The sequence below is a fragment of the Protopterus annectens genome, chromosome 9.part0 (assembly GCF_019279795.1).
Source record: "Protopterus annectens isolate FY-2018-M chromosome 9.part0, PAN1.0, whole genome shotgun sequence".
NCBI classification, from domain to species: Eukaryota; Metazoa; Chordata; order Ceratodontiformes; family Protopteridae; genus Protopterus; species Protopterus annectens.
Window position 1 is genome coordinate 384,114,892 of NC_056743.1, and position 27,585 is coordinate 384,142,476.

Genomic DNA, 27,585 nt, shown 5'->3' on the forward strand with positions numbered 1-27,585 from the left:
GCATCCTGAATGCAAGGATGCATTTGAATCAACTCTAACGCCTCCGTTGGTTGCCCCTCTTTCTTCTCTGGGTCCGCCTCTGGGTTCTTTGGCCCATCGGTTGACGTGTTGTTCCCTGTTGTAATGGGCCTGTGAAAATCCTGCTCGTCTGCTTCGAAACTGGATTCCTCCTCCACACAATTGCAGATATTATTATTAATGTTATTAGGTGAACCCTTATAATTACCAGCATTATTATGATTTCTTAAACGTTCACTTCTCCTAACCCCTGAGCCTTCACCTTCATTACACTGATGTACCTGAAAGGTAGCAAGATTATCATTAGTTGTAAGTGCCCTCCATGGAGCTGCTTGACCCATAGGAGGCATAGGGTATGCTTTAAAATTCTTATAGTCCAACATGTCTCTATCGATTTTGCGTTTTTTATTTGCCAAGATTTTTAAAACTGATGCTTCAATACTTGACAAAATTCTAAGATAATCGAAACGATATCTATGAAAGTCTACATGTTGTTGTAAAAACTTTTCTAGCTTAATAAATTCATCTTGTAGGCTATTGATTTCCACGCCATAAGTATTTATCAGGACTTCCATGAACTCAATTCCCTGTCTATCAAACAGGGCTTAGAAGTTCTTTATGGAATGCAGAGTTCCCAATTAGTCCAGCTGGGTAGCGCCACTGGCACAACCCCTTCGGAACAATTCCTTTATCAATGCATTCGCAGAGGTAAGCAACCTCCAGTTGTAATTTTCTGCATCTAAATAATTTAATGTCAAAGGTATTCGATAGAGACATGTTGGACTATAAGAATTTTAAAGCATACCCTATGCCTCCTATGGGTCAAGTAGCTCCATGGAGGGCACTTACAACTAATGATAATCTTGCTACCTTTCAGGTACATCAGTGTAATGAAGGTGAAGGTGAAGGCTCAGGGGTTAGGAGAAGTGAACGTTTAAGAAATCATAATAATGCTGGTAATTATAAGGGTCCACCTAATAACATTAATAATAATATCTGCAATTGTGTGGAGGAGGAATCCAGTTTCGAAGCAGACGAGCAGGATTTTCACAGGCCCATTACAACAGGGAACAACACGTCGACCAATGGGCCAAAGAACCAGAGGCGGACCCAGAGAAGAAAGAGGGGCAACCAACGGAGGCGTTAGAGTTGATTCAAATGCATCCTTGCATTCAGGATGCACCCTCTTTGGATGGGCCTAATATTTTGGTTAATGAAAAAGGAGATTTTAAAATATATAATTATACAGTATTGACTATAGATTCTAAACTAGTGGAGTTCTTTACTAAGGGCCTATCATTTGTTCCGGACAGGAAATGTAATATTGTCAGCATTATTGTAGATCTTAAACTTTTTGTACGTAAGCTAAATTTAGCACATACCTTAGGCAATATGCCTTCACTGCTTAATACACATAAGGTTTCCAGTGTTTTCAATCCTCCTCTAAATCCGATTTTGCACACTTTTGAAAAAGTGTGCGAGTTAGATTTTAGAGCAATGGCCCTTAACAAATTTCCTGTCAGAAGAAACAACTATATGCCTCACAATGTTAGTAATGATGAGTTAGCTTTCATTAAATTATTGAATGAGTGCAATGTTAGGGTCATGGCACCTGACAAAGGTGGGGGGTTAGTTTTTATGGATGAGTTTCTTTATGAAAGGAAAATGGTTGAATATTTAGAATCAGATGTCTATGAATCTTCAAGTATTAACCAAATTAATGTAGCTTATGGCAAAATTAAAAATATTTTGGATGATTTGTTCCTTGAGGGAAGCATTGATTATGACCTACTGCAGTATTTGAACATGCCAGCTCCTAAAATTCTCACTATTTTTGGCACACCTAAGATTCACAAAGATCTTGTGAACCCCCCTTTCAGGCCTATTGTTGATGGAAGGGGGTCTATTATATATGCGTGTGCCAAAACAGTGGACAGCATTCTTAAACCATTACTGAAAGATGAGGCACAAATATGCAGGGATTCATGGAGCTTCCTTCAGGATATTAGCAAAATTGTATATGACCCCTCTCTGATTTTTTAGTGGTTGATATTAAAGACCTTTATACGGTCATCCCACGTGATCTAGGGGTAGCGTGGATGTTAGACTTTATGCTCCAAAAGGGAGCATCAAATGAACAAATACGATTAGTTGAAACATTACTTGAGGTAATACTTAAAAATAATTTTCTTATGTTTAAAAATTCATTCTTGCTCCAGACCACCGGTATAGCAATGGGGAATAAGCCATGTGGATGTACTTTTGCCAACAGTGTATTAATTGGGAATTTGAACATCTATTCCATAACAGCCTTTATCAAGAACATGTCTCTTGGTACACTAGGTACCAAGATGACATGTTCTTTATGGAAAGGACCCTTGATATTATACCTGCTATTGAGAGCATGAGTAAGATGGCGACATTTTTGGAATTTACTTAGTCTATTGGATTGGATGAGGTTTCATTTTGGATGTGAAGATCAGTAAGGATAAGGAGATAAAAATTTAAATCCACAATTTTCAGGAAGTCTACCTTTTCTAATATGTATTTACATTTCACCAGCTCACACCCTCTTCATCAAAAAAGAAGTGTCAAGGACAGCTTGTCCGGCTGCCAGATTGGTGTCTGATCAGGTTGACTTCCTGAAGGAATGTGAACAAATTCAATCCATGTTCTTAATGAGAGGGTATCCATATGGATTTGTGGAATAAATTAGACAAGAGGTAATTTATAAGAGAAACTCTGGTCATTTTCAACCTTTACTATCAGGAGGCATTATGCAGGCAAGGGTCACTTGTAATAACAATGACCAAAATGCTCATATTTCTTTCCCTTTTACATACCGCTTGGATTTCAAAGCAATAAAAGAAATTATCGTTAAAACTGGAGAATATTTCTGATGACCAACAGCTCATAGGGGCCATTGATGACAAGCCTAAATTCACCTATAGGCGTGGGCCTAATCTAAACTAATGATAATCTTGCTACCTTTCAGGTACATCAGTGTAATGAAGGTGAAGGTGAAGGCTCAGGGGTTAGGAGAAGTGAACGTTTAAGAAATCATAATAATGCTGGTAATTATAAGGGTCCACCTAATAACATTAATAATAATATCTGCAATTGTGTGGAGGAGGAATCCAGTTTCGAAGCAGACGAGCAGGATTTTCACAGGCCCATTACAACAGGGAACAACACGCCGACCAATGGGCCAAAGAACCAGAGGCGGACCCAGAGAAGAAAGAGGGGCAACCAACGGAGGCGTTAGAGTTGATTCAAATGCATCCTTGCATTCAGGATGCACCCTCTTTGGATGGGCCTAATATTTTGGTTAATGAAAAAGGAGATTTTAAAATATATAATTATACAGTATTGACTATAGATTCTAAACTAGTGGAGTTCTTTACTAAGGGCCTATCATTTGTTCCGGACAGGAAATGTAATATTGTCAGCATTATTGTAGATCTTAAACTTTTGTACGTAAGCTAAATTTAGCACATACCTTAGGCAATATGCCTTCACTGCTTAATACACATAAGGTTTCCAGTGTTTTCAATCCTCCTCTAAATCCGATTTTGCACACTTTTGAAAAAGTGTGCGAGTTAGATTTTAGAGCAATGGCCCTTAACAAATTTCCTGTCAGAAGAAACAACTATATGCCTCACAATGTTAGTAATGATGAGTTAGCTTTCATTAAATTATTGAATGAGTGCAATGTTAGGGTCATGGCACCTGACAAAGGTGGGGGGTTAGTTTTTATGGATGAGTTTCTTTATGAAAGGAAAATGGTTGAATATTTAGAATCAGATGTCTATGAATCTTCAAGTATTAACCAAATTAATGTAGCTTATGGCAAAATTAAAAATATTTTGGATGATTTGTTCCTTGAGGAAGCATTGATTATGACCTACTGCAGTATTTGAACATGCCAGCTCCTAAAATTCTCACTATTTTGGCACACCTAAGATTCACAAAGATCTTGTGAACCCCCCTTTCAGGCCTATTGTTGATGGAAGGGGGTCTATTATATATGCGTGTGCCAAAACAGTGGACAGCATTCTTAAACCATTACTGAAAGATGAGGCACAAATATGCAGGGATTCATGGAGCTTCCTTCAGGATATTAGCAAAATTGTATATGACCCCTCTCTGATTTTTTAGTGGTTGATATTAAAGACCTTTATACGGTCATCCCACGTGATCTAGGGGTAGCGTGGATGTTAGACTTTATGCTCCAAAAGGGAGCATCAAATGAACAAATACGATTAGTTGAAACATTACTTGAGGTAATACTTAAAAATAATTTTCTTATGTTTAAAAATTCATTCTTCCTCCAGACCACCGGTATAGCAATGGGGTCGCCATGTGGATGTACTTTTGCCAACAGTGTATTGGCCAATTGGGAATTTGAACATCTATTCCATAACAGCCTTTATCAAGAACATGTCTCTTGGTACACTAGGTACCAAGATGACATGTTCTTTTTATGGAAAGGACCCCTTGATATTATACCTGCGTTTATTGAGAGCATGAGTAAGATGACGACATTTTTGGAATTTACTTAGTCTATTGGATTGGATGAGGTTTCATTTTTGGATGTGAAGATCAGTAAGGATAAGGAGATAAAAAAATTTAAATCCACAATTTTCAGGAAGTCTACCTTTTCTAATATGTATTTACATTTCACCAGCTCACACCCTCTTCATCAAAAAAGAAGTGTCGTTAAAGGACAGCTTGTCCGAGCGGCCAGATTGGTGTCTGATCAGGTTGACTTCCTGAAGGAATGTGAACAAATTCAATCCATGTTCTTAATGAGAGGGTATCCATATGGATTTGTGGAATAAATTAGACAAGAGGTAATTTATAAGAGAAACTCTGGTCATTTTCAACCTTTACTATCAGGAGGCATTATGCAGGCAAGGGTCACTTGTAATAACAATGACCAAAATGCTCATATTTCTTTCCTTTTTACATACTGCTTGGATTTCAAAGCAATAAAAGAAATTATCGTTAAAAACTGGAGAATATTTCTCGATGACCAACAGCTCATAGGGGCCATTGATGACAAGCCTAAATTCACCTATAGACGTGGGCCTAATCTAAAAGACCTATTAGAGGCTACCAAGTTTAGAAAGGAAAAGAAAAAATTGGGAATGGGCAAATGTGGCATGTGCTCTTATTGTAAGTATATTTCCACAAAATCTTCAATTAAAATAGCAGATAAGGCTTATGCAATAAATGGGAAGTATAATTGCAATTCTAAAGGAGTGGTATACATGGCACTTTGTAGACAATGCCCTGCATTTTATATTGGCAAGACCGACAGACCACTTAAGAATATACGAGCATTTATATGCTATTAGTAAGGGTGACCCAAATAATGCATTAGCGAAGCACATTATTCAACATCTGGATCATGAATTTGAGTTTTCGGTGTTATATCAGACGGAACCACACATTAGAGGGGGTCCATGGCAATTGCTTTTAGAGGAACAAGAGATATTGTGGCAGATTCGCTCTTCAGCATACATCCCTCCAGGCTTAAATGAATTAGTGTCCATCAAGAGTATACTTAAATTGAAAGCCCTTAGGAGATAAGGTATTGTTTTTAGGGTAATAAATGTTTTGTCGTTGTAATTTTATGCTGACACATGTATAGAAGCTAATACTTATTAATATTTATTCAATTTTGTAGTTAATTATTGTCTGACTGAGAATTAAGATCAATTTTTTGGCTTAATACATACCGACACATATGTGTTAGGGGGTCTTTTTATCACGAGTTAATCTAATATTGCTATATAAACATTATTATATTAGCATTATCAGTTGGATGGCGAATTATCACTGAGAGTGGGGCATAAGCGCCAGGCATTAAAATTATAATCAAAATTATCATTCTGTTTATTAGCAATGCAATGGATCAATTTATAAATTCATATTTTTAAGCATGCTTCATAAGTGTAAAATCATGAATAAAATTACACATATATTATTCAGTTTTTTATAGCTAGGAAATAGTAAATGCATAATATAATATTTAAAATTGGAGTTGAAATGTGTTCATATATTGGAAAAAAAGTTGTTTCCATAGATTTAAAGTTGCTGCTGTTCCGTTTTATGTTTCATAAATTATGGCTTGGGGTTTAAGCCATATTTATGTGGAATAAACGATTATGATTGTTTGTATGTGGTTTTAAAAGAATGGGTTTTAAATTCTGTATGCTTAGCATAAGTGATTTTAATAGCAATTGTGTGTAATTGGATAATTGAAATGGTTATAATATATAAGCAGAAGTGTTTCTAAACTGATGTTATTGTAGTCTGAGGAAGGTGGGGTAAGCTACTCTACCGAAAGCGCATACTGAATAAATTAATCGTGCTAACTTTATATCTCGAGTGTGCTCTGAATTTTTTGAATTTGTGGACTGTGCTTTGCTTGGCAACCGCCTACTTCTCCATTTTTTGGTGTGTAACTATTAACATTTGTATTCATGCTACCTGCTATCATAGTTAGTTTTAAATTGTTCTGTTAATTTTAAAAATAGATGCAGCTTATGAGAAACAAATGTGATTTCAGTTGAAAGTCACTTAGCTTAAGTTATTCACTTATCGTCTCTTAAGACAGGAGTTTGGAATCTTTAAAAAAATAAAATAAAAACAATAAAAATACCAATATTTGTCCACAAAAGTCAGAAGGCTTAGCTTACCATAACATTTCTTTTGCTGATCCTGCAGCTACTAAGAAAATGGAGGATGTTTCCGGATTGCACATGAATGCAAAACAAAGTCTTAATGAAGTGCAAAATTTTAATTTGTTAGCAGATTGCCCAGGAAAAAAATACCACAGAATATTGGAAAAAGAAGATATGCTGTCCTCCAGTTCACATCACACTGTGGATGTGGACTCTGCTATTGCCATTGTTAATCAGAACTTGGCAGATGTGGAATTCTTATTGGACTTTAGGGAAAGTTGGCAAGTGGATTGAGAGGACAGTATGAGACATATGAATATAAGGTTTAGTGGGACTCTGATGAAAGAAGGCCAGCTTATATTAAGTTAACAGTGAAAAAGTTAAGTGAATGGACTTTGCTTCTGAATTCTGACACTAACATTGAAAGAATTCAGTGTGTACTTGCTATGGCCACTGAGAGATTACATTACGTGACCAGTTCTAATTAGATTCAACATATTCAGCCTCAAAGAGATTACCTTCTCTGTACTGTACTGTAGTGATGTACTCTCTTCATAATCAGGAAAGCCATACAGGTAGCATTGATGCCGACAGAGCTTATAGTCATTTAGAAGAAAACTCAATTACGGCAGTAGAACAAAAGGGCAATAAAAGAAAGTCATATGGAACAAAGGATCATTTGTTGTTAAAGTCATACTGGAGAAGTGTAAAAAGGGGAAGAATTTACGTATTACATGGATTGACTATAAAAAAGCATTTGATAGCATCCCACATTCATGGATAAAAGAGTGCTTAAAAATGTACAAGATACACTCTATACTGATCAACTACATTGCAGTGATCATGAAACAGTGGCAGACCACCTTGTAATTAATCCATGATAAAGGACAGGTTATCATCCCAGGAATAAAAATTCAAAGGGGGACATTCCTGGGTGCCCTTAACCCATTAAGCTGTTTACTTAACAGCTTAGGCCATGGCTACAATTTGGCTCCTAGAAAACAACAAAGTGTAAAGAGTTTGCATCTTCTCTGTCGATGATTTAAAACTGTACAGCTCATCAGATGAGGAACTGGAAGCACAGCTGCAGGTTGTCAAAACTTTTTCAGATGATATAAGAATGTCATTTAGTCTTGATAAATGTACAAAAGCAACCTTTAAATCAGGAAAAACTGCAGCATCAGGAAAACATCGGTTTGGAACAAGAATGCAATGCAACAGAACTTGAGCAAGAGGGAGTGTATAAATACTTGGGAACTGATGAAGGATCAGCAATAAAACATGAACAAATGTTAATAAAACTTAGCAAGCAATACTTTAGTACACTTAAATTAATCCTGAAAACAGCACTGATATCCAAGAACAAAATTCAAGCTATAAACCAATTTGCTCTTCCTGTCCTGACTTACAGTTTTGGAGTGATTGACTGCCCCAAAATGTGTCGGATAGATGAGATAGGAAAACAAGAAGGATGCTTCATGCTAACCAAATTATTTACAAAAATCAGTCCATACCAAGATCATACATTCCCCTTTCCGAAGGAGGGATGGGCCTCCTTGAAATTGATTACATGTATAGATCTGTAATCGTGGGACTCCACACACATCTGCTAATCTCACAAGACCCAAACGTAGTGAAAGTTTTGAAATATGGGGAGAATAAATCTAAGATGACTTTCCTGCTTAATCTAGCAGAAGTATATCAGTATCAAGCAGGAATGGTAATTAAACCACAAGTAGATAAAAATCAGGCAGCAACTGAATGTGCCAAAAAACAAAAGAAAGAATATAAGGTGAAGGACCAGATGAGGAGGCAAGAAATATGGAAAAAGCATAAATATAGTTGCAAGCATAGAAAACTTCTGAAAGAACCTCATGTTGATCAGGATCAAACACAGGAATGGTTAAGGAGAGGCAAATTCAAACCAAGAGATGAAAGGTTAATACTGGCAGCCAGGATAGTGGGCTACATACACACTGGTTTACAAAGTCCATTGAACATGTGGGAGAAACAGACAAATACAAGTTTTGTAAAACAGAAATGGAAACAGTCGCACACCTCGTTGCTGGTTGTGGCATAATAATGGCAGGAGGACTGTATACTGAAAGGTATAATAATGTGGCAAGACTGTTGCACTGGTGATTGTGCAAACATTATGGCATTGAAGTGGCTGAAAAACACTGGAAACATGAAGCACAAAGCATCATAGAAAATGAAGTCTGCATCACATGGGATCACCCATTACCAACAGTTCAAAAGATAGATGCTAAAAAATGGATATAGTGGTCCATAAAAAGAAGACAAAAGTAGCATTGATCACTGAAATTGCTACACCCAGTGACTAAAGTGTCTTGTGTACAGAGAGGCACAAAGTAATAAAACATCAGAATTTGCAGGCAGAAACAAGAGCAATGTGGATTGAAAGATAACCAGACAGTTCCAATAGTAGTAGGAGCAACAGGTCTTATAAAAAAGAATCTGCAATCATACTTAGATAGGTTACCAATACATGTAACCCCATATGAATTACAGGAGTCATTAGTGGGCACATTGGAGGTGCTGCAAAGAGCACTTTTGGCTGAGTGAAACAATGCTAATTTCATGATGTTTAATCGTACTTTGACGTTGGAATGGGGTCCATATTATGGTATTAGAAACCCAAAAGAGTTGGAGAAACTAAAAAGAGAAAAATCATATTAATCTTCAAGGCTTCTCTCAATTAATACAAAATCCAACTAGAACTGGAAAACACAGCAAACAATGACTTATCACAGAGTGGACTCTCACCAATTTAATCTGAAAATGTTTCCAGCCAGGCTGCCTCCTAATTCAGCCTAAGTTATCACCTACCCACCCTGCCTGTTAAGACAATGCACATGCACCCTCTAAAGACATACTCTAGAAACACATCCATAACAAGAGAAATCGCCCCCCCCCCCGATACCTTCAAATTACTTCTACAAGTGACTGGTCCCCCTGAAAGCACGTACAACTAGACCTAGATGTAGAATACTTCAATGGAAGATGTCTCAGCACTCTAGATAGCCTAGCGCCCCCCTCCCCCAGGAAAATTTATGTAAAATCTAAACGCATTCAATGGCTGTCCTCAGACACCAAAATGCTCCTCAAACATAGACACAAAGCATGGCTGCACTACCAAGCCTCCAAAAAGGCTGCTACCCTTCAGAACCATCACCAACTTAGAAACCAAGAAAACACCACAGGACAAAAAGCAATACTATACAACAATCCAACACAAGCAAAATACTGCTACGCTTCAGAACGATCATCAACTTAGAAACCAGGGAAAAAAGTAAACACAGGACAAAAAGCAATGCTATACAACAATCCAACACAAGTACCAAATAACCCTAAAAAATTTGGGGGCAACATCCACCACCTGTAAACACCAGGTTACGCCACTACCCCCTACCCATCCACCACTAACTCCACTGACAATATTGCCACATAATTCTATAGGCACTTCATTAACTCTGTACTATCACTAGCTAAAACTAACATGAATAGTCCAAAACCAACTTAGGAAAGCAATTCACTGGGTCCACACCATAAGCTCCATACCTCCTACAGGAATAACAGAACCAAAATTCTTATGAACACACTTTATTCCAAACACAAAGAAAGTTAAGCTTTTTCGTCTTCGAAAACTTAGAACAAGGATCTTCTAACATCTGTATGCAATATCAAGGGGTAATGTGAATAATTCACTGTATAAACCACTCCTTACAGTGTCAGGACTTCACTAGATTTAAATTTGGGATCTTAGAACAAGTTCCATTAAATGCCCGAGGTGGGTGGTTGGAGTTAAGAGAACTTTTTCGGACAATAAAATTAAACTCTAACACACCACCAGGTATTAATGAGAACATTCCTTTGGCTCCAGTGTTAAAAGAGAGCTCTGTATTTTTCTCAAAGCTTCAACATTTTACACTTTTAACATAAATGTTTTAAGTTGTCAGTTTATGGAGCAGTGTGAATCACTAACTATAGAATTTTAAATTTGTAAATTGTCTAACTCGAATGTAAATGACACCTATTATATAAGAGGTGCTTATGGGAATAATTCAGAAGTCTCTGTTTTGGTGAGGGAGATGAAAGCGCTTAACTTTCTTTGTGTTTGGAATAAGAGTGTGTTCATAAGAATTTTGGTCCCATTATTCCTGTGGAGGTACGGAGCTTTTGGTTTGGACCCAGTGAATTGCTTTTCTAAGTTGGTTTTGGTCAAATATACTGGCAATTTCATCTGCATGGTTTTGTTCAACATGAATACTCATAACAATCCCAACAAACAAGGAACCTAAAAACAAGGTCCTTTTACTTCAACCTTATCCAGACTGGCACAATAAACAAACCTCCTATCTAAACTCAAACCCTCCTCACCTGCTGTTGGCCAACTCCCAAATAAATACCTCAAACTTGCTGCTGACAACATTGCCTACCCCATATCCTCCTTAATCAATTGGTCCTTCTCTGAGCAGTATGTACCAAAACTCTGGAAAATATCCTACAAAATGTCCCTGCACAAAGGAGGCACCTTCACCAATTTCCCCAACTGCAGGCCAGTCGCCATCCTCTCCCTTAGTCAAAATTCTCAAAAATTGTGTTCACACTCAGCTCCTCACCACCTTCTCAAAAGCAGCCTCCTCTCCCCAACTCAACATGGTTTTTGGCCAAACCATAGTACACTTACAGCCTTACTCAGTTTCATCAATACAATCAACCAAGACAAAAACAATGGTCTGCATACCTCAATTATCTTTCTTAATTTATCAAAAGCTTTCAAAACCATTTCACATCAAAAACTTATTGTAGAACTTGCCTCTCCAAATCTTTCCCCTCTTCCCTTGGCTGGTTTCTCAGCTACTTAACTGACCGTCAGCAGGCTAAGTGGCAAAATACTCTTTCCGCCGTATTACCAGTCTCTATGGGTGTACCTCAAGGATCTTATTATAGGTCCACTTCTGTTCAAAATCTTTACTAATAAGCTCTGCATAGCCACCCAGCATGTGTCGACAGTCCAATACGCAAGATGATTCATCCCTCATATGCTCTGCTCCCTCCCTATCAGACCTCCGGCAAAAAAAAAAAAAAAAAAACTTTCCTGTTTATTGAAACATATCTCTAACTCCCAACTCATCCTCAACCCCAACAAAACAAAACTTACGATGTTCTCTAATAGTAAAATATCAAATCACTCTCAACCTTTCACCATTGATTCCTCAAATACAATCAATCATTAAACCAATGAACCACACACCAAGCTCCAAGGGGTCACCATAGATAAAGACCTTGAATTTGACAAACATCTATCACTAATCATTAAAAAGGTCCATGTCAAGCTAGGGTCAACTATATGGAATTAAGCCAACTGACTCCACCAGGCATTAGACTGTGAAAACACACCTGCTGTATACACTCTTGTATGCTTCACCTATAATCACAAACTTAAAGAAATGAGATCTAAATAAACTTGAATCCTGCTGTAATAAAGCTGCCAGATTTGCTTCAAATCACACTGAGATCTCATCACTGCACATTCTTACAACCAGCTTAAGCTGGAACTACCTAACCTTCTAACCCTTAACCAACTTACACTAGCTCATAGCGTCCTTTACCACCCAGATTACTGTCCAGCTATTAGCAACCTCGTTCAACACTACTCCGATACTAGAGCGCTAAGATCCTCTAACAAACTACTTTTGAAAGTCACCAAATCAAACAACAGTCGTGGTGATGCCTTATACTCTAGCAGTGTATCCAAAGCCTAGAATAGTATGTCATAGAACACACACAGCTCAAATAAGACTGCCAAATTCAAATTATGACTTAGGAGCACCCATACAACACCTGACTTTGCTCATGTTGCAAACCTGGCTAGATAATGCGTAGCAGAATGAGACTCTCCTATATCCCACTCTTTATATACCTACATTTCCCTGTTTCTTTCATCTCTATTGCTTCTTCTTGCTAATTTCTACCACTTCAACTGCAAATCCCATGTGTTTTATTTACGTATAGTGTATAAAATTCATAACTTATTTATACTGCTATTTGTTTATTCTTTTTCACCTGTATGTAAGCTATACCTCTGTTGACTGTGCAAGTATGGAATAATGACAAAAAGTTATACTGGAACTTCTGTATATGTATGTATGTACATACATACATATACAGAAGTTCCAGTATAACTTTTTGTCATTATTCCATACTTGCACAGTCAACAGAGGTACATATATATATATATATATATATATATATATATATATATATGGGCCTTTTCAGCCCAGACAGACATCCCCAGTAAACAAATGGAAATAACACAGCCTGTGACATCAGATGTGATGGGGTGTGTGGAATGGATTGTGACATTAACACAGTCTGTGACACCAGACATGATGGATGGTGGAGAATGGACTGACATTAACACAGCCTAAGACATCAGATGTGATAGGGTGTGCGGAATGGACTGTGATACCAACACAGCCTGTGACACTTGACGTGATAGGGTGTGGAAATTGACTGTGTCACCAACACGGCCTATAACATCAGATGTGATGGAGTGTGCAGAATCGACTGTGCCAGGAGGATCAATAAAATTTTAGTTCAGTGACCTTGGGCTACTGTCTGTTAAACCAGAAAAAAAAAAAAAAAATATATATATATATATATATATATATATATATATATATATACATATACACACACATACATACATATATACATACACATATATTATTTTTTTTAAACATTTTTTTTTGAAAATGGCACTTTAAATGCAGCTTCTAGGTTGATTAATTAATCGACTATTTTGTAGCCATTGGTGGAAGTATTTAAATGTGAAGATATGTTGGACTGGTTGTTCTGATGAAGTCATGTTTTTTTGATGAACGCGCTTAACACGATCTACTTGGGATGGTTTTATTCATGTATTTTATTAAAAGAACGTATCCACGGTCCCTTTGGTGCCTTTTTTCTGGTTTATGGTATTTTCTTTGCACCGGCACACCAACTTGTTATTCTACTGTCAGTTAAACCTATTTGGATGTATTTACTGAGCTCCTGACAGGCAGGCAAGCCGAAAAACTCTGCCCCATGGTAGTAGGGAGCAGGAGTAGGGGACACAAAACGCATTCATTTTGATGAACTTTGCTGATCCTTATCCATTTCCATCATAATCCTTTTTTGTAGTGCTCTTGGCTAAGAGGTTGCTTGACAAATGTACTTCCTATAAAACAGACCTTTACTTGTATGCTATTTCCTTTGGAATGGAGAAGGGGTGTGGGCGATATTAAAAATGGTTGTTTTGTTTTTAGGCCAAGAAAATAATGATACGATTAACTTGTTGACAAATGAGCACATTCTCAGTGATCCTAGCATGACGTTTTCAGTTAAGCCATGACAAAGGATGGCATGCAAAAAGAAGCTAATAATGATCAAGGAATGTCACTTGCATAAATTAGTCACAAAAGGATGGTCCTGGACCATTAGTCTGCTGCGGCTCAATGCTGTCATTAAGGAAGGGTAGCCATTTGTGTGAAGGAAGTTTGCTATATGGTTCCATAAGAGTGATTCTGATAAAAATGTGCTCTAGAGTGCTGGAAATTATGTGGAACAGGGACATGAGACAGAAAAAAATGAAGTTTTTAGCCCAAAGGTTTGTGTTGTGGCATAAAAATGATCTGCAACTTAAAGACTTGGCTAAACATAGTGGCAGATGTCAACCACCCACAGAATGCACCACCTCCACCAGCACTCCTGCACCCAAACAAATGTAGCATCAGTGGGAAGGTCCTTCATATCCTGAGTGTATAGAACCACATGGATGCCAATGATGATAAAAAAATGAATACTAATGCTGATACTTAGATCTGCAGGAAGAGGCTTGTCTAAATGAACTGTCAGCAGGAACCATCCCGACATTTCATATCTGCAGCTTGCTGCCTAGCCTCAGATGAAATGGAGGAAAATCTGCAGAACTGTAATAAACTGCTTAACAGATAAAGTCCTGTAGTAAAGCCCAGCTATACAAGAGAGAAAGTTAATGCCCAAAACTATACTAACTACAGTGTTCCTAAGCAGAAAGCAGATTCTCAGAGACTCAATATGAATTAGTATATGATAAGTTTTACTACAGCGCAGAATTGCTGACCAGAATATTTACTTATTTATTTATTGACATGTGTTTACTGGGGAAGTCCACTGGGCCAGAGTGAGCCCATTTTCAGGGTGGGCTTGGGAAAAAAAGCGCCAAGACAAATAATTTAAATACAATATTACAGTGCATCATAACAAAAAAGTAAAAACATTCAGAATATCCATAGGAACAACTACAGCGCAAGTTCTACTATATTCATGTAGTCAGGCATTACAGATTCTTTGTCACAAGCAACTGAGTTAAAAATAAGATACAATTAAGTTCATATTCATAAAGTCAGGCACTACAGATTCTCTGTAACAAGCAATTGAGTTAAAAGTAAGATACAATTGAGTTCAGTAGAATTACAGAGATTCAATGGAAGTTCAGATATGACGTCGTTACAAAAGAAATAGTTTCAGGAGGAATCAGTTTAAAGATTCTCAGTCAGTAAGAATGCTGAGAAATTTAATTTAAGTTAGGCTATCTTCAGTGAAGATATAGAGTGAGAAATAGAGTGGTTAGAGAGGCTAGAGTGTAGGAGTAATTCAAGGTAGTTAGAGAGGCTACAGTTGCTTTGGAACAATGGTGAGATTGAAATGAAGAAAAGGTCAAGTGATGGCTTCGTGGGTTGCAGGAGGTGTGTTTATGCAGTTACAAATCCAGTTACAGAGGAGATGATTGCATAAGGCGGTTTTGAAGTTAGATGCATGTTGTTCATTGCATATAGAGAAAGAGAGGCTATTCCATAATCTGGCAATGATCCAAGAATATAATAGTTTACCTGGAGGTAGTTTGGTTTATGAATTTGGAGTAAGTGTTGCTGTTCTGATCATAGTGGCCTAGCAGGGAAGTACGGGCAAGTAGGGAGCCAAGGGCGAGGCAGTCTTGTGATTTCTAGATAAGTTTATGTGAGGTGGTTAGCTGTATGAGTAATAGGTAGTGTGGGAATTCAAGCCATTGTAGTTTTCTTAAGGGAATACAGTGATGGGAGGAGTGGCAGCTACCTGTGGCAAATTTGGCAATCTTATTGTAGCAGGACTCTAGTCCAAGTTTCAGGGAAGACTGCAGATGGATTACCAGGGGTGCACCATAGGTTAAAGAAGGTAGAAGATAGGAGAGGGCCAAGGCTTGTTTAGTTGGAAAGGAGAGAAACTTGTTAGCCCTATACAGAACCCTAGTTTTTTATTGGTTTTATTAATATTAGATTGGATGTGCAGGTCGAACTTTAAGTTTTTGTCTATTATGACTCCTAATAGTTTGGTAATGGCTACTAATTCAATTTTAATAGAGTTTGCAGAGAGTATGTTGAAGTCTTCTATGTTGAATGCTTTATTTCTTTTGGAGTAAACACCATACGTTTAGTTGTTTTGGTTACTGTGGAGCCAGGATTCTGTTCTAGAGAATGCTATTTGAGTAATTTGTTGCAGAGTGACTGGGTTAGGTGCAGAGCAAATTAAGGTCGAATCATCTACATACTGTACCAAGGAGGCATTTGGAATAGTCTGAAAATTATTTATGAATATATTAAATTGAAGAGGTCCTAAAATTGAGCCCTGGGGAACGCCTGCAGGGTTGTGAAGGTAGGGCGAAATAGTTTTGCCATTTGACGGCATGTTGCCCATCTGAGAGAGAGCTTTTAAACTAGTTAAGAGACAGAGAGGATAATCCTATTTAAGAGAGCTGAAGACAGGAGAATGGCATGGGATATAGTGTCAAATGCATTTGACAAATCCAGAAATTAAGCTGAAACAGTACGGTGTAAGTATTCAAGAAGGAGATGTATTATGCCCTAGACGGAATCCGTGCCGGGATGGGGAGAGGATGTTATTATTTAGAAGGTGATGAACGAGTTGTTTTTGGACACATTTTTCCAGTATTTTGGAGATAGGGGATAGAATAACAATGGGTCAAAAGTTTGAGATATCAGAGGAAGGACCACCTTTATGAAGTGGGAGGATAATAGCTTTTTTCCAAAAACAGGGGACGTAAGATTCCTGTGGAGGTACGGAGCTTTTGGTTTGGACCCAGTGAATTGCTTTTCTAAGTTGGTTTTGGTCAAATGGACTTGTTGATAAGGATACTAACTGGATAGGCTACTGCATCGGTAGCAATCTTGAGGAATTTGGCAGGAATATTGTCAGCAGAGTTAGAACAGGGCATTGGATTCTGACGTTTTTTTTTTTTTTTTTTTTTTATATAAAGGATGTAGAGATAGGGGAGAGATTGAATTATAGTTGGGGGGGGGTTCCTTAATGCAGTTTTGAGTAGGGACATTTGGGCCAGAGAGATTTTGTGATGGTGAAGTACAGGAGGTAGGTATAGAGATATGGTTGGTTGGTAAGGCTAAGAAGAAGGAGGTGGTAAGATTGGCTATAGTATCAATGAAGCAGGAGTTGAATTTAGAGGCAATAAGGTCAGGTGGCATATTAGGATATGGACAGGGATTAAATTTTGTACCAGGGAGTAAGAGAATATTAACAGAAGAGCACAAAAGGTTGGGATTATTTTTGTTTTTAAGTTCCAGAAGTATTGCTGCTCATCTTTGTAGATATGTTTTTTAGCTTGGTTTCAAAGCTGTTTATAATAGATACGGCTGGAAGGAATTTTGGAACCGAGCCAGCATTTCCAGGCTTTATCCCTACTTTTCATCATTTTTTCTGGTAGATTTAGAAAGCCAGGGGGCATGGTTGGATTTAATTATTCTAGATCTGGTAGGTGCTAAGGTGTGCAGGATGTTTAGAAAGCAGTTGTTGAAGTAAAGGAGGGAATCATCTAGAGGAAGGATTTTAAGACCATTCTAATTGTAGCTACTTAGGATACTATTGAAGGTATGAAGGCAGAATCTTGTATTACCTTGTACTTATAGAATATAACAAGCTTGACCCAATATACAAATGATAAAAAATGATTAAAAAAGTGATATTGTTTGCACTATAGCAGGCTTCTTAAACTCCACTTAACCAACAGGCCAACCACACCATTAAATCCACAGGTTCTCAGCCATGCTATGATTAACCTGAAAATACACATCAAACCAACACCTTTATACTACAAACCATCCCTACTGTATCCACTAAAAAACTCATCCTTAAACTGACAACTGTTGGCAGAGTACATCTACGTAGCAGCTGGGGCCTGAGCATGTCTGTCTCCACCAGCAATTTGTGTTCCTGCAATATGGAAACAGTCACATAATGTACAAATCCATAAGGTAGCAAACTCTACTGATCTGCATCAATAGCTATTCTTCCTCCTCTCTCAGAAATCCTGCAGCATTATTTGCACACTCAAATACCCCACTACCTACTCATTAATCTACTCTCCCCTGCCCAGCAGGGTCTCTACCCCTCCTATAACACTACTACTATTGTATCATTAACTAACAGCCTAATGCTGACATACCAGTCTCAGACATTTTTTAAATCTCTCCAAAGCACGAGATACTGTTCTACAACCAGAACAGATTCAAACCCTAGTAGAATTTAACTTACAGCGTACGTTATCATGGATCAACAGCTACCTAAGTAATTGTGCCCAAGGAGAAAGGTGGCAAAACACTTGTTCCTCCTCCCACCCAGTCTCTATTAGTTCTCCCCAAAGGTACATTCATGGACCCCTGTTATTCAACATCTATATAAATAAGCATTACACACTGTCACATAATTATCCACTATGATTCAATACATAGAAGATGATACAATCATTTTTTCTGCCCCTTCCCTGTAACAGCTACAGACTATCATTATCTCCGATACCTAATTAGCAGTATATCAGAGGAAAAAACATCCATCTTACACTTCAAAGTAAGAAACTAAAGTGATGCTCTTCCTCTTTAAAATCAATTCCCAAAAATTCACAGATTACTAGTTCCTCTTCTCAAACCATCATACCTGACCAGGTTTCCAACAAGTTATTTTGTGTAACAACTGATAAGCTTAAGTATGAAGTTCATGTCAGCACTGACACAAACAAAAGTCACAAAAGACGTGGAGCTCTCTACAGAGCTAACATATTTCTCAGTGGCCTAGGTCATAAGTCTACTGCACATGCGTATCGCCTACCAACAATCCTGTACACTGCCCCTGTCCTTACAAAGCTCAGTGTGAGGCAGAGGTACACACTCTCAGGGCACACTGTCACAGTTACAAATCTCATTGTGAGGCAGAGGTGCACACTCTCAGGGCACACTGTCACAGTTACAAAGCTCAGTGTGAGGCAGAGGTACACACTCTCAGGGCACACTGTCACAGTTACAAAGCTCAGAGTGAGGCAGAGGTACACACTCTCAGGGCACTCTGTCATGGTTTCAGTTCCCTGGTGAAGGCCAGGGAAACAACATCAATGTGCTTTCAACCGTAGGCTATCCTGCTGATGGCAGCCCCTGGCAGAAGTGAGGGGCACTTCAATGCTGAAAGGGGCTGGGAAATTGGTAAGAAAACATTCCACAGCAGCAGGATGACACTGCCTCAGGTTCTTGATCTCCCCACCGGCCTTTAGTCCAGTAACTCAGTGATTTTCTTTTTCTTCAGTGATGCACAGGGCAATCTAGCAGTGACCACTCTGCACACTGTAAGTGTTTGGCTGCAAGAAGGCAGACATGAAGGCGGTTATATAATAATTGGTTGCAGGGTTTTTGGCCCAAGTGATTAGTGATGACAGCTAACATATCTTTCAGTACTTGAATGTTACTTGGTGACTGACAGGTGCCAATAGGCTTGGAAAGGATACTAGTCTGTCATGCAGCTAACTGCTAGCAAGAGGATGAGATCCCATCTGTGAATCTCTACGTGCAATAAAATACTGCAACTGGCTGGATTTCCAATAGCTCACTAAGCTGGGGGATGAGTGCATGGCTTGGACTGAAAAGGGTTTTGACAGTCAACTGTCAGTTGCATTGGTTCATGCAACTCCCTATCCCCCATGGGGGACTTAACTGGCAACCTCTAACCTGCATGGGGTTTTGATTTTGAAAGGTAGTGTCCTTAGGAACTGAAATGGTGCTACATAGTGGGCAAAACAGTTGTGATTAGTCGTTTGAAGTTCTTGTACTTGATGTCAGTTGTGCGCCTCACAATGAAGTTTTGCAATGAATCATTTGCTGTGATTTGTTTAAGTGTGTTGAATTACTGTGCGAGCATAATATGGTTTTTGGCGTTTGTGAGATAGCATTTAAACAAGTCTACTACTTCTGTGGGGAACAAGACGCACCAAGGTTTCCTGGAAGATTAATAGAAATATATTGCACAGAGATTTTGAACTTTAATCTTGAATATGGTAGTCTTTACAACATTTTATCACTTAAAATTTGATACCACCCTTGAGAAATTTAATTTATTAATTCTGTATCCCAGTACAGTACATATATATTTATGTTCATGATTTACGATGTGAGGATGGTAAAATGGAGGTCTACCACATGTATTAATGTGACAGAAAAGAAGAAGCCTGTAAGCTAGGGCTTGGTACACCTCTTTACAACAGCTGGGGGAGTGTCTAGTACAGATATTCAGTACATTCCTCAAACATGTTTAAATTGACTCATGCATCTTACATTGTTGCAGAATGCATCTGATTTAAAGGTATGAATTTTTGTTTAAACCAGTCAGGATATATCAGTGTGAACCTTTACTTGATAAGCTGAGGAAAAGGATGGAAATGCTGAAGATAATATGTGCAGTGCAGCTAGAACAAGCAAACTTTATGCATCACATAAAAGGACTAGCACCTATGCCATGAAGAAGGATGGTACGGTATTCAAACAAGATGCTGAGACAGTAGTAATAATATACTGCTGTATATGTTTACTCCTTACTATCAAAGACTGTGTGCGCTTATGTGCAATTGTAAATATTTTCATTTAAGATTCTAATAATTTTTTACTAAAAAAAATGCAATTACATATTATGGTAGGTAATGAACTAAGGATGTCAGCCTTTGTACTGCATACAGATTTCTTGCTTTTATCTTCCATTTATGAGAACAGTTTACTGTAACAGCAACGTACACTTGTCTTTCCGTAAGAACTGCTATCCACATATAGGTGGGTCACTCATCTGATTCTTGTTTAATCACCAGGTCATTAAAACAAATGGCTTGCCTACACACTACTAGGATTGTCTTAATATGACATTACTTACCAAACTTTACTTAAAACACACCTCAGTAGATATATGTACAGCTAGCTAGTTTTGTACATACACATATGAACACATACACGCATGAATACATGGACACAAATTCATCCATGAAGCGTTTTGATTTCTATTTTCTTCATTCATGCTCACTTGATGTGTCTAAGCTACAATTTCAGAATATGCACCAAAATTAAAAAAAACAGTACCTTCTCTTAAAGCATGCCTTGTAATGATTATTTGTTTTAAGATGGAAAATGCATGCATATCATTTACAGTAAAAAAGCAGCAGAAAGAAATTGTCACTGAGTCAACTGATTTGTTGGTTTGCACAAAGGAACATAACTAGTAAAGCCTTCCAAGGAATCAGGAATATGGTTTCATTAGCAAATCCATGCAAGTGGAATCAAAACAGTCCATGACTGGCATGGCGTGCAGAGCAAAGCCAAGCTGTGCAGCATTAGTGCGGCTAGAGTTGATGATTGTTCTGCGATCAGACAACAGCAGTAATATGAACAGGACAGAAGTACCTTAACCTTGTTCACCTTGGTGAATCTTGAATTCAGGCTCATACGATTCTTCATGTTTTTAATGTCGTTGTCTAACTCTGCATTAAACTCAGCCAGGTCTTTCACAAGGGCTATCTGGTTGAGTCAGAGGGATAAAAACACATGTACAAAGCAGTTACATAGCTTTGGCTAACTAACAGAGCTTTATACATTTCCTATAAACAGAAGGGACTGGCAGTTAGCTTTCTCACTAAAATACAACTAGATACTGGCATTGTACTTAGTAAGTGCCATCAGATCAAATATCTAAAATCACCATAAAAGAAGCAGTAGCAACTTGTCTAACTTATGATCAAAGATGACTAAAGTCATGTTAATTATTTCTGAACAGAAAACACCTCCTTCATAGGTTTCTAAGTTTACGGCCACAAGAGACCATCATAATGATCAACCACATCACCCAATTCAGATGGGAGATTAACGTTAATATCCAACAGCTATTAATTCATGTCATGATGATATAATGACTAGTATACTAGTGTATCCTAGCAATCAAGTGCCATTTGGATACAAGAGTTATTTTCAAGAATCTCAACAATCTAAGCTCATGTACCGGACTTCTGCAAGGATGACTTCATCATCAGTAACATCTCATCTCACAGCTAACTCATTATTGTTATATGCAATCAACTTCCAGTACTGTTCCAAACACCCACCAAAAATGGAAGGAGAAGAATATGCTAGAGCATATGATGATGCAGCTCGTAAAGAGGGCACAAGAGAGGTAGCCATGGCACTCCCATCACTGATGTCAAATGCAGTTAACACAGTCATCCAACATGCCATTAGGCAGATGAAAAGGTAAACAAAAATGGGAGTGGGTGCACTCTTGCCAGTCAAAAATGAGTTCAACATAAAAGTTAAGCTCACTAAGCTTCCCTTAATAGGACAACACTACACCTTCTGACTGGTGTGCAGAAATCTACTGCACATCATTACATACCTCTTCTCCCCCCCCCCCCAATATAAAACAATTAAAAACTGTAAAACTAAAAACAAAAAAATAATCATTACTGCAAACCATTCTTAATGCTTAAGCTACAATGTTCTGAGTTACAATAGTTTATTCTCACTGTCACGCTGCCAGCACAGCTAACTGGAATTTTGTAAATAATTCTGTTATGTGTGAATATTGATATGATTTACACAAAAGTGTGTGTAAAGTACTGAGCTAAAATGTAATCACAGCATTCCCTATTGGAATAGAACAGGAATGTACTGGCACTATTTTGACTGTTTAGATGTATAGGTTTAATGGAAACGACCACAGAAGGTTAACTTGAAAAAAATTCAGAGAAAATAGTTGAAATTAAATTGTTTCATAACCACATAATAAAAGAGATGTTATCTCTCAGTTTCAGTGCTGTAGCAGACACAATGTCTATAGCTGGAAGTTTTTTGCATCATCTTGAAAGAGAAGTAATTACTAGGTTTGAGATGTTGAAGTGTCTTACTGTTTTATGGCTTCCAGGATCTGCAAACATCTGAGAGATGTGTATTTTTCACACAGAGATGCTAAATTCTGTTAGTTTCTGGCATTGGGGGTTTAGCTTGGGAACTGAAAGTCAGGTGACAAACTGATATCAAGCATTATTGCTGGGTTAGCTTGGGATGACATCACTTTTTAAGAAAACTCTGAGAGAGAGAGAGAGAGAGACATGGCGTTTTTTATCTGTCTTTTGACCTGACAACCACATCCACTCATCACCTTCTGCACTTACTTTGCTTGCAAGTTTTATGGCATAGTAACTCTTTTAGATTCAGATAGGAATATAGTAAAGTGCAGTTTAGATGTTTTCTTTATTAATTTGAGACTGTCCTGCAATGTTGTTTAAAATATTTCCTGTGATTTTGAACTCTGATGCAACTGATTACTTACTGAGTATTGTCTTGTTCTTTTATGATCTATTACATATATTTAAACTCTTTAATTGTGACTGGTATGTTTACAGATATTTAAGCTCTTAAGAGTACTTGCATATCTATATGGTGACACTGTACAGGCCACTCCTAAATAGCCTTGCTCTTGGTCTGACTACCATTTGAATTAATAGTAATATTACACAGAAAGAATAGACACCCTTTGTTAAGGCCCTTAAAGTAGCTGGTAAGTAGTGGCTGGTGGCAGTGGAAACTACCTTACAGTCGGGGCAAAAGGGGCCATAGCTAGTAAATATGTGCCAGCCTTTCCCAGGAGTGTGTGTGTTGGTATATAAATCAAATCTCAAAGAGTATGTGTGTCAGCTACTTAGCAGGGACACAAAGCACTTGTTGGACAGACAAGGTACTGGGGATCTTGGTGTGGCCACTGAGCCGAGATATCAACCCTACAGCTGTGCTAGTGGGGAGTCTTATTGGGGATCTGGAGAAAGAGGGAGAAACCAGCCCCAGACTGACTGTGATCTCTGTGTGCTCTTAAGGTAAATCATACCTTATTGTGTGTGTACTTGTCATCCTCCAAGTGTGCACATCCCCCACTGTTACAAGTGGTGAGGATTGAGGCTCCTTGATTATTGGGCCAGTGTCGGGCCATCACACTCACAACAGTTCATAGCAGTATTAACATGCCTTTTTGTACATACTGACATGCACTTTTATATATGTGCATTTTCATTGACATGCCTTTTTGCGAATATGGATATGTACTTATATATATATATATATATGCATACACACATATATATATGTGTGTGTGTGTGTGTTTTCATTAGCATGCCGTTTTATGAATATAGATATTTACTTTTATATACATATGTGCATTTTCATTAACATGCCGTTTTGTGAATATGGATATGTACTTTATATATGTGCATTTTCATTAACATGCAGTTTTGTGAATATGGATATGTACTTTATATATGTGCATTTTCAACAACATGCCATTTTGTGAATATGGATATGTACTTTATATATGTGCATTTTCATTAACATGCAGTTTTGTGAATATGGATATGTACTTTATATATGTGCATTTTCATTAACATGCAGTTTTGTGAATATGGATATGTACTTTATATATGTGCATTTTTAACATGCTGTTTTGCGAATATGGATATGTACTTTATATATGTGCATTTTCATTAACATGCCGTTTTGTGAATATGGATATGTACTTTATATATGTGCATTTTCAACATGCCGTTTTGCGACTATGGATATGTACTTTATATATGTGCATTTTCATTAACATGCCGTTTTGCGAATATGGATATGTACATTTTCATTAACAAGCCTTTTTGTGAATATGGATTTGTACTTTATATATGTGCATTTTCAACAACATGCCATTTTGTGAATATCGATATGTACTTTATATATGTGCATTTTCATTAATATGCTGTTTTGTGAATATGGATATGTACTTTACATATGTGCATTTTCATTAACATGCTGTTTTGTGAATATGGATATGTACTTTATATATGTGCATTTTCAGCAAAATACCGTTTTGCGAATATGGATATGAACATTTTCATTAACATGCCTTTTTGTGAATATGGATATGTACTTTATATATGTGCATTTTCATTAACATGTTGTTTTGTGAATATGGATATGTACTTTATATATGTGCATTTTCATTAACATGCCGTTTTGCAAATATGAATATGTACTTTATATATGGTCATTTTCATTAACATGCCATTTTGCGAATATGGATTTGTACTTTATATATGTGCATTTTCATTAACATGCCTTTTGTGAATATGGATATGTACTTTATATATGTGCAGTTTCATTAACATGCCGTTTTGCGACTATGGATATGTACTTTATATATGTGCATTTTCAACAACATGCCATTTTGCGAATATGGATATGTACTTTATATACGTGCATTTTCATTAACATGCCGTTTTGCGACTATGGATATGTACTTTATATATGCGCATTTTCAACATGCAGCTTTGCGAATATGGATATGTACATTTTCATTAACATGCCTTTTTGTGAATATGGATATGTACTTTATATATGTGCATTTTCAACAACATGCCGTTTTGTGAATATGGATATGTACTTTATATATGTGCATTTTCATTAACATGCCGTTTTGCTAATATGGATATGTACTTTATATATGTGCATTTTCATTAACATGCATTTTTGTGAATATGGATATGTACTTTATATATGTGCATTTTCACGTACATTCAGTATTCTTGTTCCCAACTGCTCACTTAGGGATTTTACAGGGATGTGTTTTAAAGCGATAACTAACTGATGTGGGTATGTCGTCAGTTTTTAATCACAGTATATTTATCTGATTAGAAAGGTCAATTTCATAGATTAGGTTCCTAGATTAGTACTAGGCTAATTGCCCTGGTGGGCCATTTTAAGCCTAGCCAGTTAACCCATGTGAGAATCGAACCCTGTACCTTGTGTCTTCAAGGTTAACACCATAACCATTATGCCAATCTCCCACCCCCCTGCAGCAAGTAGTTCATTCAATGTATATCAGCAGATAAACACTTTATCAAGATTAAGTAATATACAAAGTATAGTAGCCTACATCACTATTCACCATATCAAATTTAATTTTTGGTTCTTTAACAATGCAAACAAGGACTAATGCTAGTGAAGTTTGGACGATGGGAGAGGCAGGTATCAGAGGTACCTAGGAAGTAGACGTACAATACAAGTGGGAGGGTCAGGGTAAAATGACATTGGGCATTATTATAATACTTATGGGGGTTCCATTCATGTTGACAAACTGTAACATGAGTTATAACCGGGAGTTACAGCCCAATCATATTACTAATGACTAATCATGATTCCCACTGTTAGATGGGAAAGTATTATCCCCATCACTACCTTCAATGTTCTCACCCTTACCCGCTCACTCTCTTTTCTCCATGGTTGTGCAACAAGGGACTTAGTATGTATACATACCTACAAATATTTCAAGGCACAAGCAATAATGTCCTTCTAGCCTTCCAATATACCAAAGCAGTTATTCCTGTAAGTGCCCATGTTGTTCTTACAAATTTCTAAACTAGTGCGTTCTGTAAGGTAATTTGGTAGCCTATTCCATGCATCAGCTTCTCTTTAGAGAACCAGTTAGTACACTTTTCTTTCATACAGAATCTTCTACATAGGTTGTCTGACAATTTTCTACTAGTTTTTGATTATCTCAAACATTCCCAAAGGTAGTTGTCTCTAAATGCCCTATATACCTAAATAAGGTATCCTCTTAAATATCTACATGAGACACTGTACAAGTTCAGATATTTTAGTCTTTCATAATAACTTAAATTTTCATACCCATGGATGCCCTTAGCGTATTTCATTTGTAGTCTTTTCAGTTTTATTCATGCTTGTTTTCTTATAAGGTTTCCATTTTGTTATTCCATACTCAGGTTTGGGTCTAATGTAACTAATAAACAAAGATTTCATAATTTCTGACTTCCTAGTCTTTAGGTTGAATAAAATATATATATATATATATATATATATATATATATATATATATATATATATATATATATATATACAGTTCTATAACTACCATTAACCAATTGGCTGATAAGATTAGAATAACTCAAAGCTGGATCTACCCATACACCCAGGTCCTTAAATGAATCGACAATTTCAATCACTGGGTATTGTTTTAAATATTCATCTTTCAGTTTATGTCTCCCAAATCTCATCTGCTTGTTTTTTGATGTATTTGTCAGCAGAGCCGGATCCAGCAGTAGGCAACACAGGCAGTCGCCTAGAGTCCAAGGGCTGGGGAGGTGACCACTCTGGTCAAGAGGCTTAAATGTTTACTTTAATAATATATATTTAAAAAAAAAAAAACTTTAAACACATTCCACATTTGCATGCAGAATTAAAACTAAGCCGGTCCGTAAAGAGAAAAGGTTAAGTGTGTGTGTGTGTGTCTGTAAAAGCAAGAAAGCGTGCATTTTAAACTAGAGAGAAAGTGTGTATGTTTGTAAATGGCTTAAACTAGAGAGAAAAAAGAATTCTCTTTATTACACACTGCACAGACATGTTCATAGGTAGGTACCCCC

General features: G+C 37.3%; 1 protein-coding gene across 3 annotated transcripts in view; it reads right to left on the minus strand.

Moving 5' to 3' along the window:
• Positions 1-27,585, minus strand: part of SORBS3 (sorbin and SH3 domain containing 3) — a 1,673,489-nt gene that overhangs the window by 818,474 nt on the left and 827,430 nt on the right. The window contains exon 9 of one of the 3 annotated variants that reach the window (XM_044082928.1): positions 21,545-21,643. The exons of 1 other annotated variant lie outside the window; for it this stretch is intronic. In XM_044082928.1, coding sequence (XP_043938863.1) covers positions 21,545-21,643 — 99 coding nt within the window. Of the gene's footprint in view, positions 1-21,529; positions 21,644-27,585 lie in introns of all 3 variants that reach the window. One more of the 3 variants, XM_044082927.1, reaches the window with a different exon arrangement.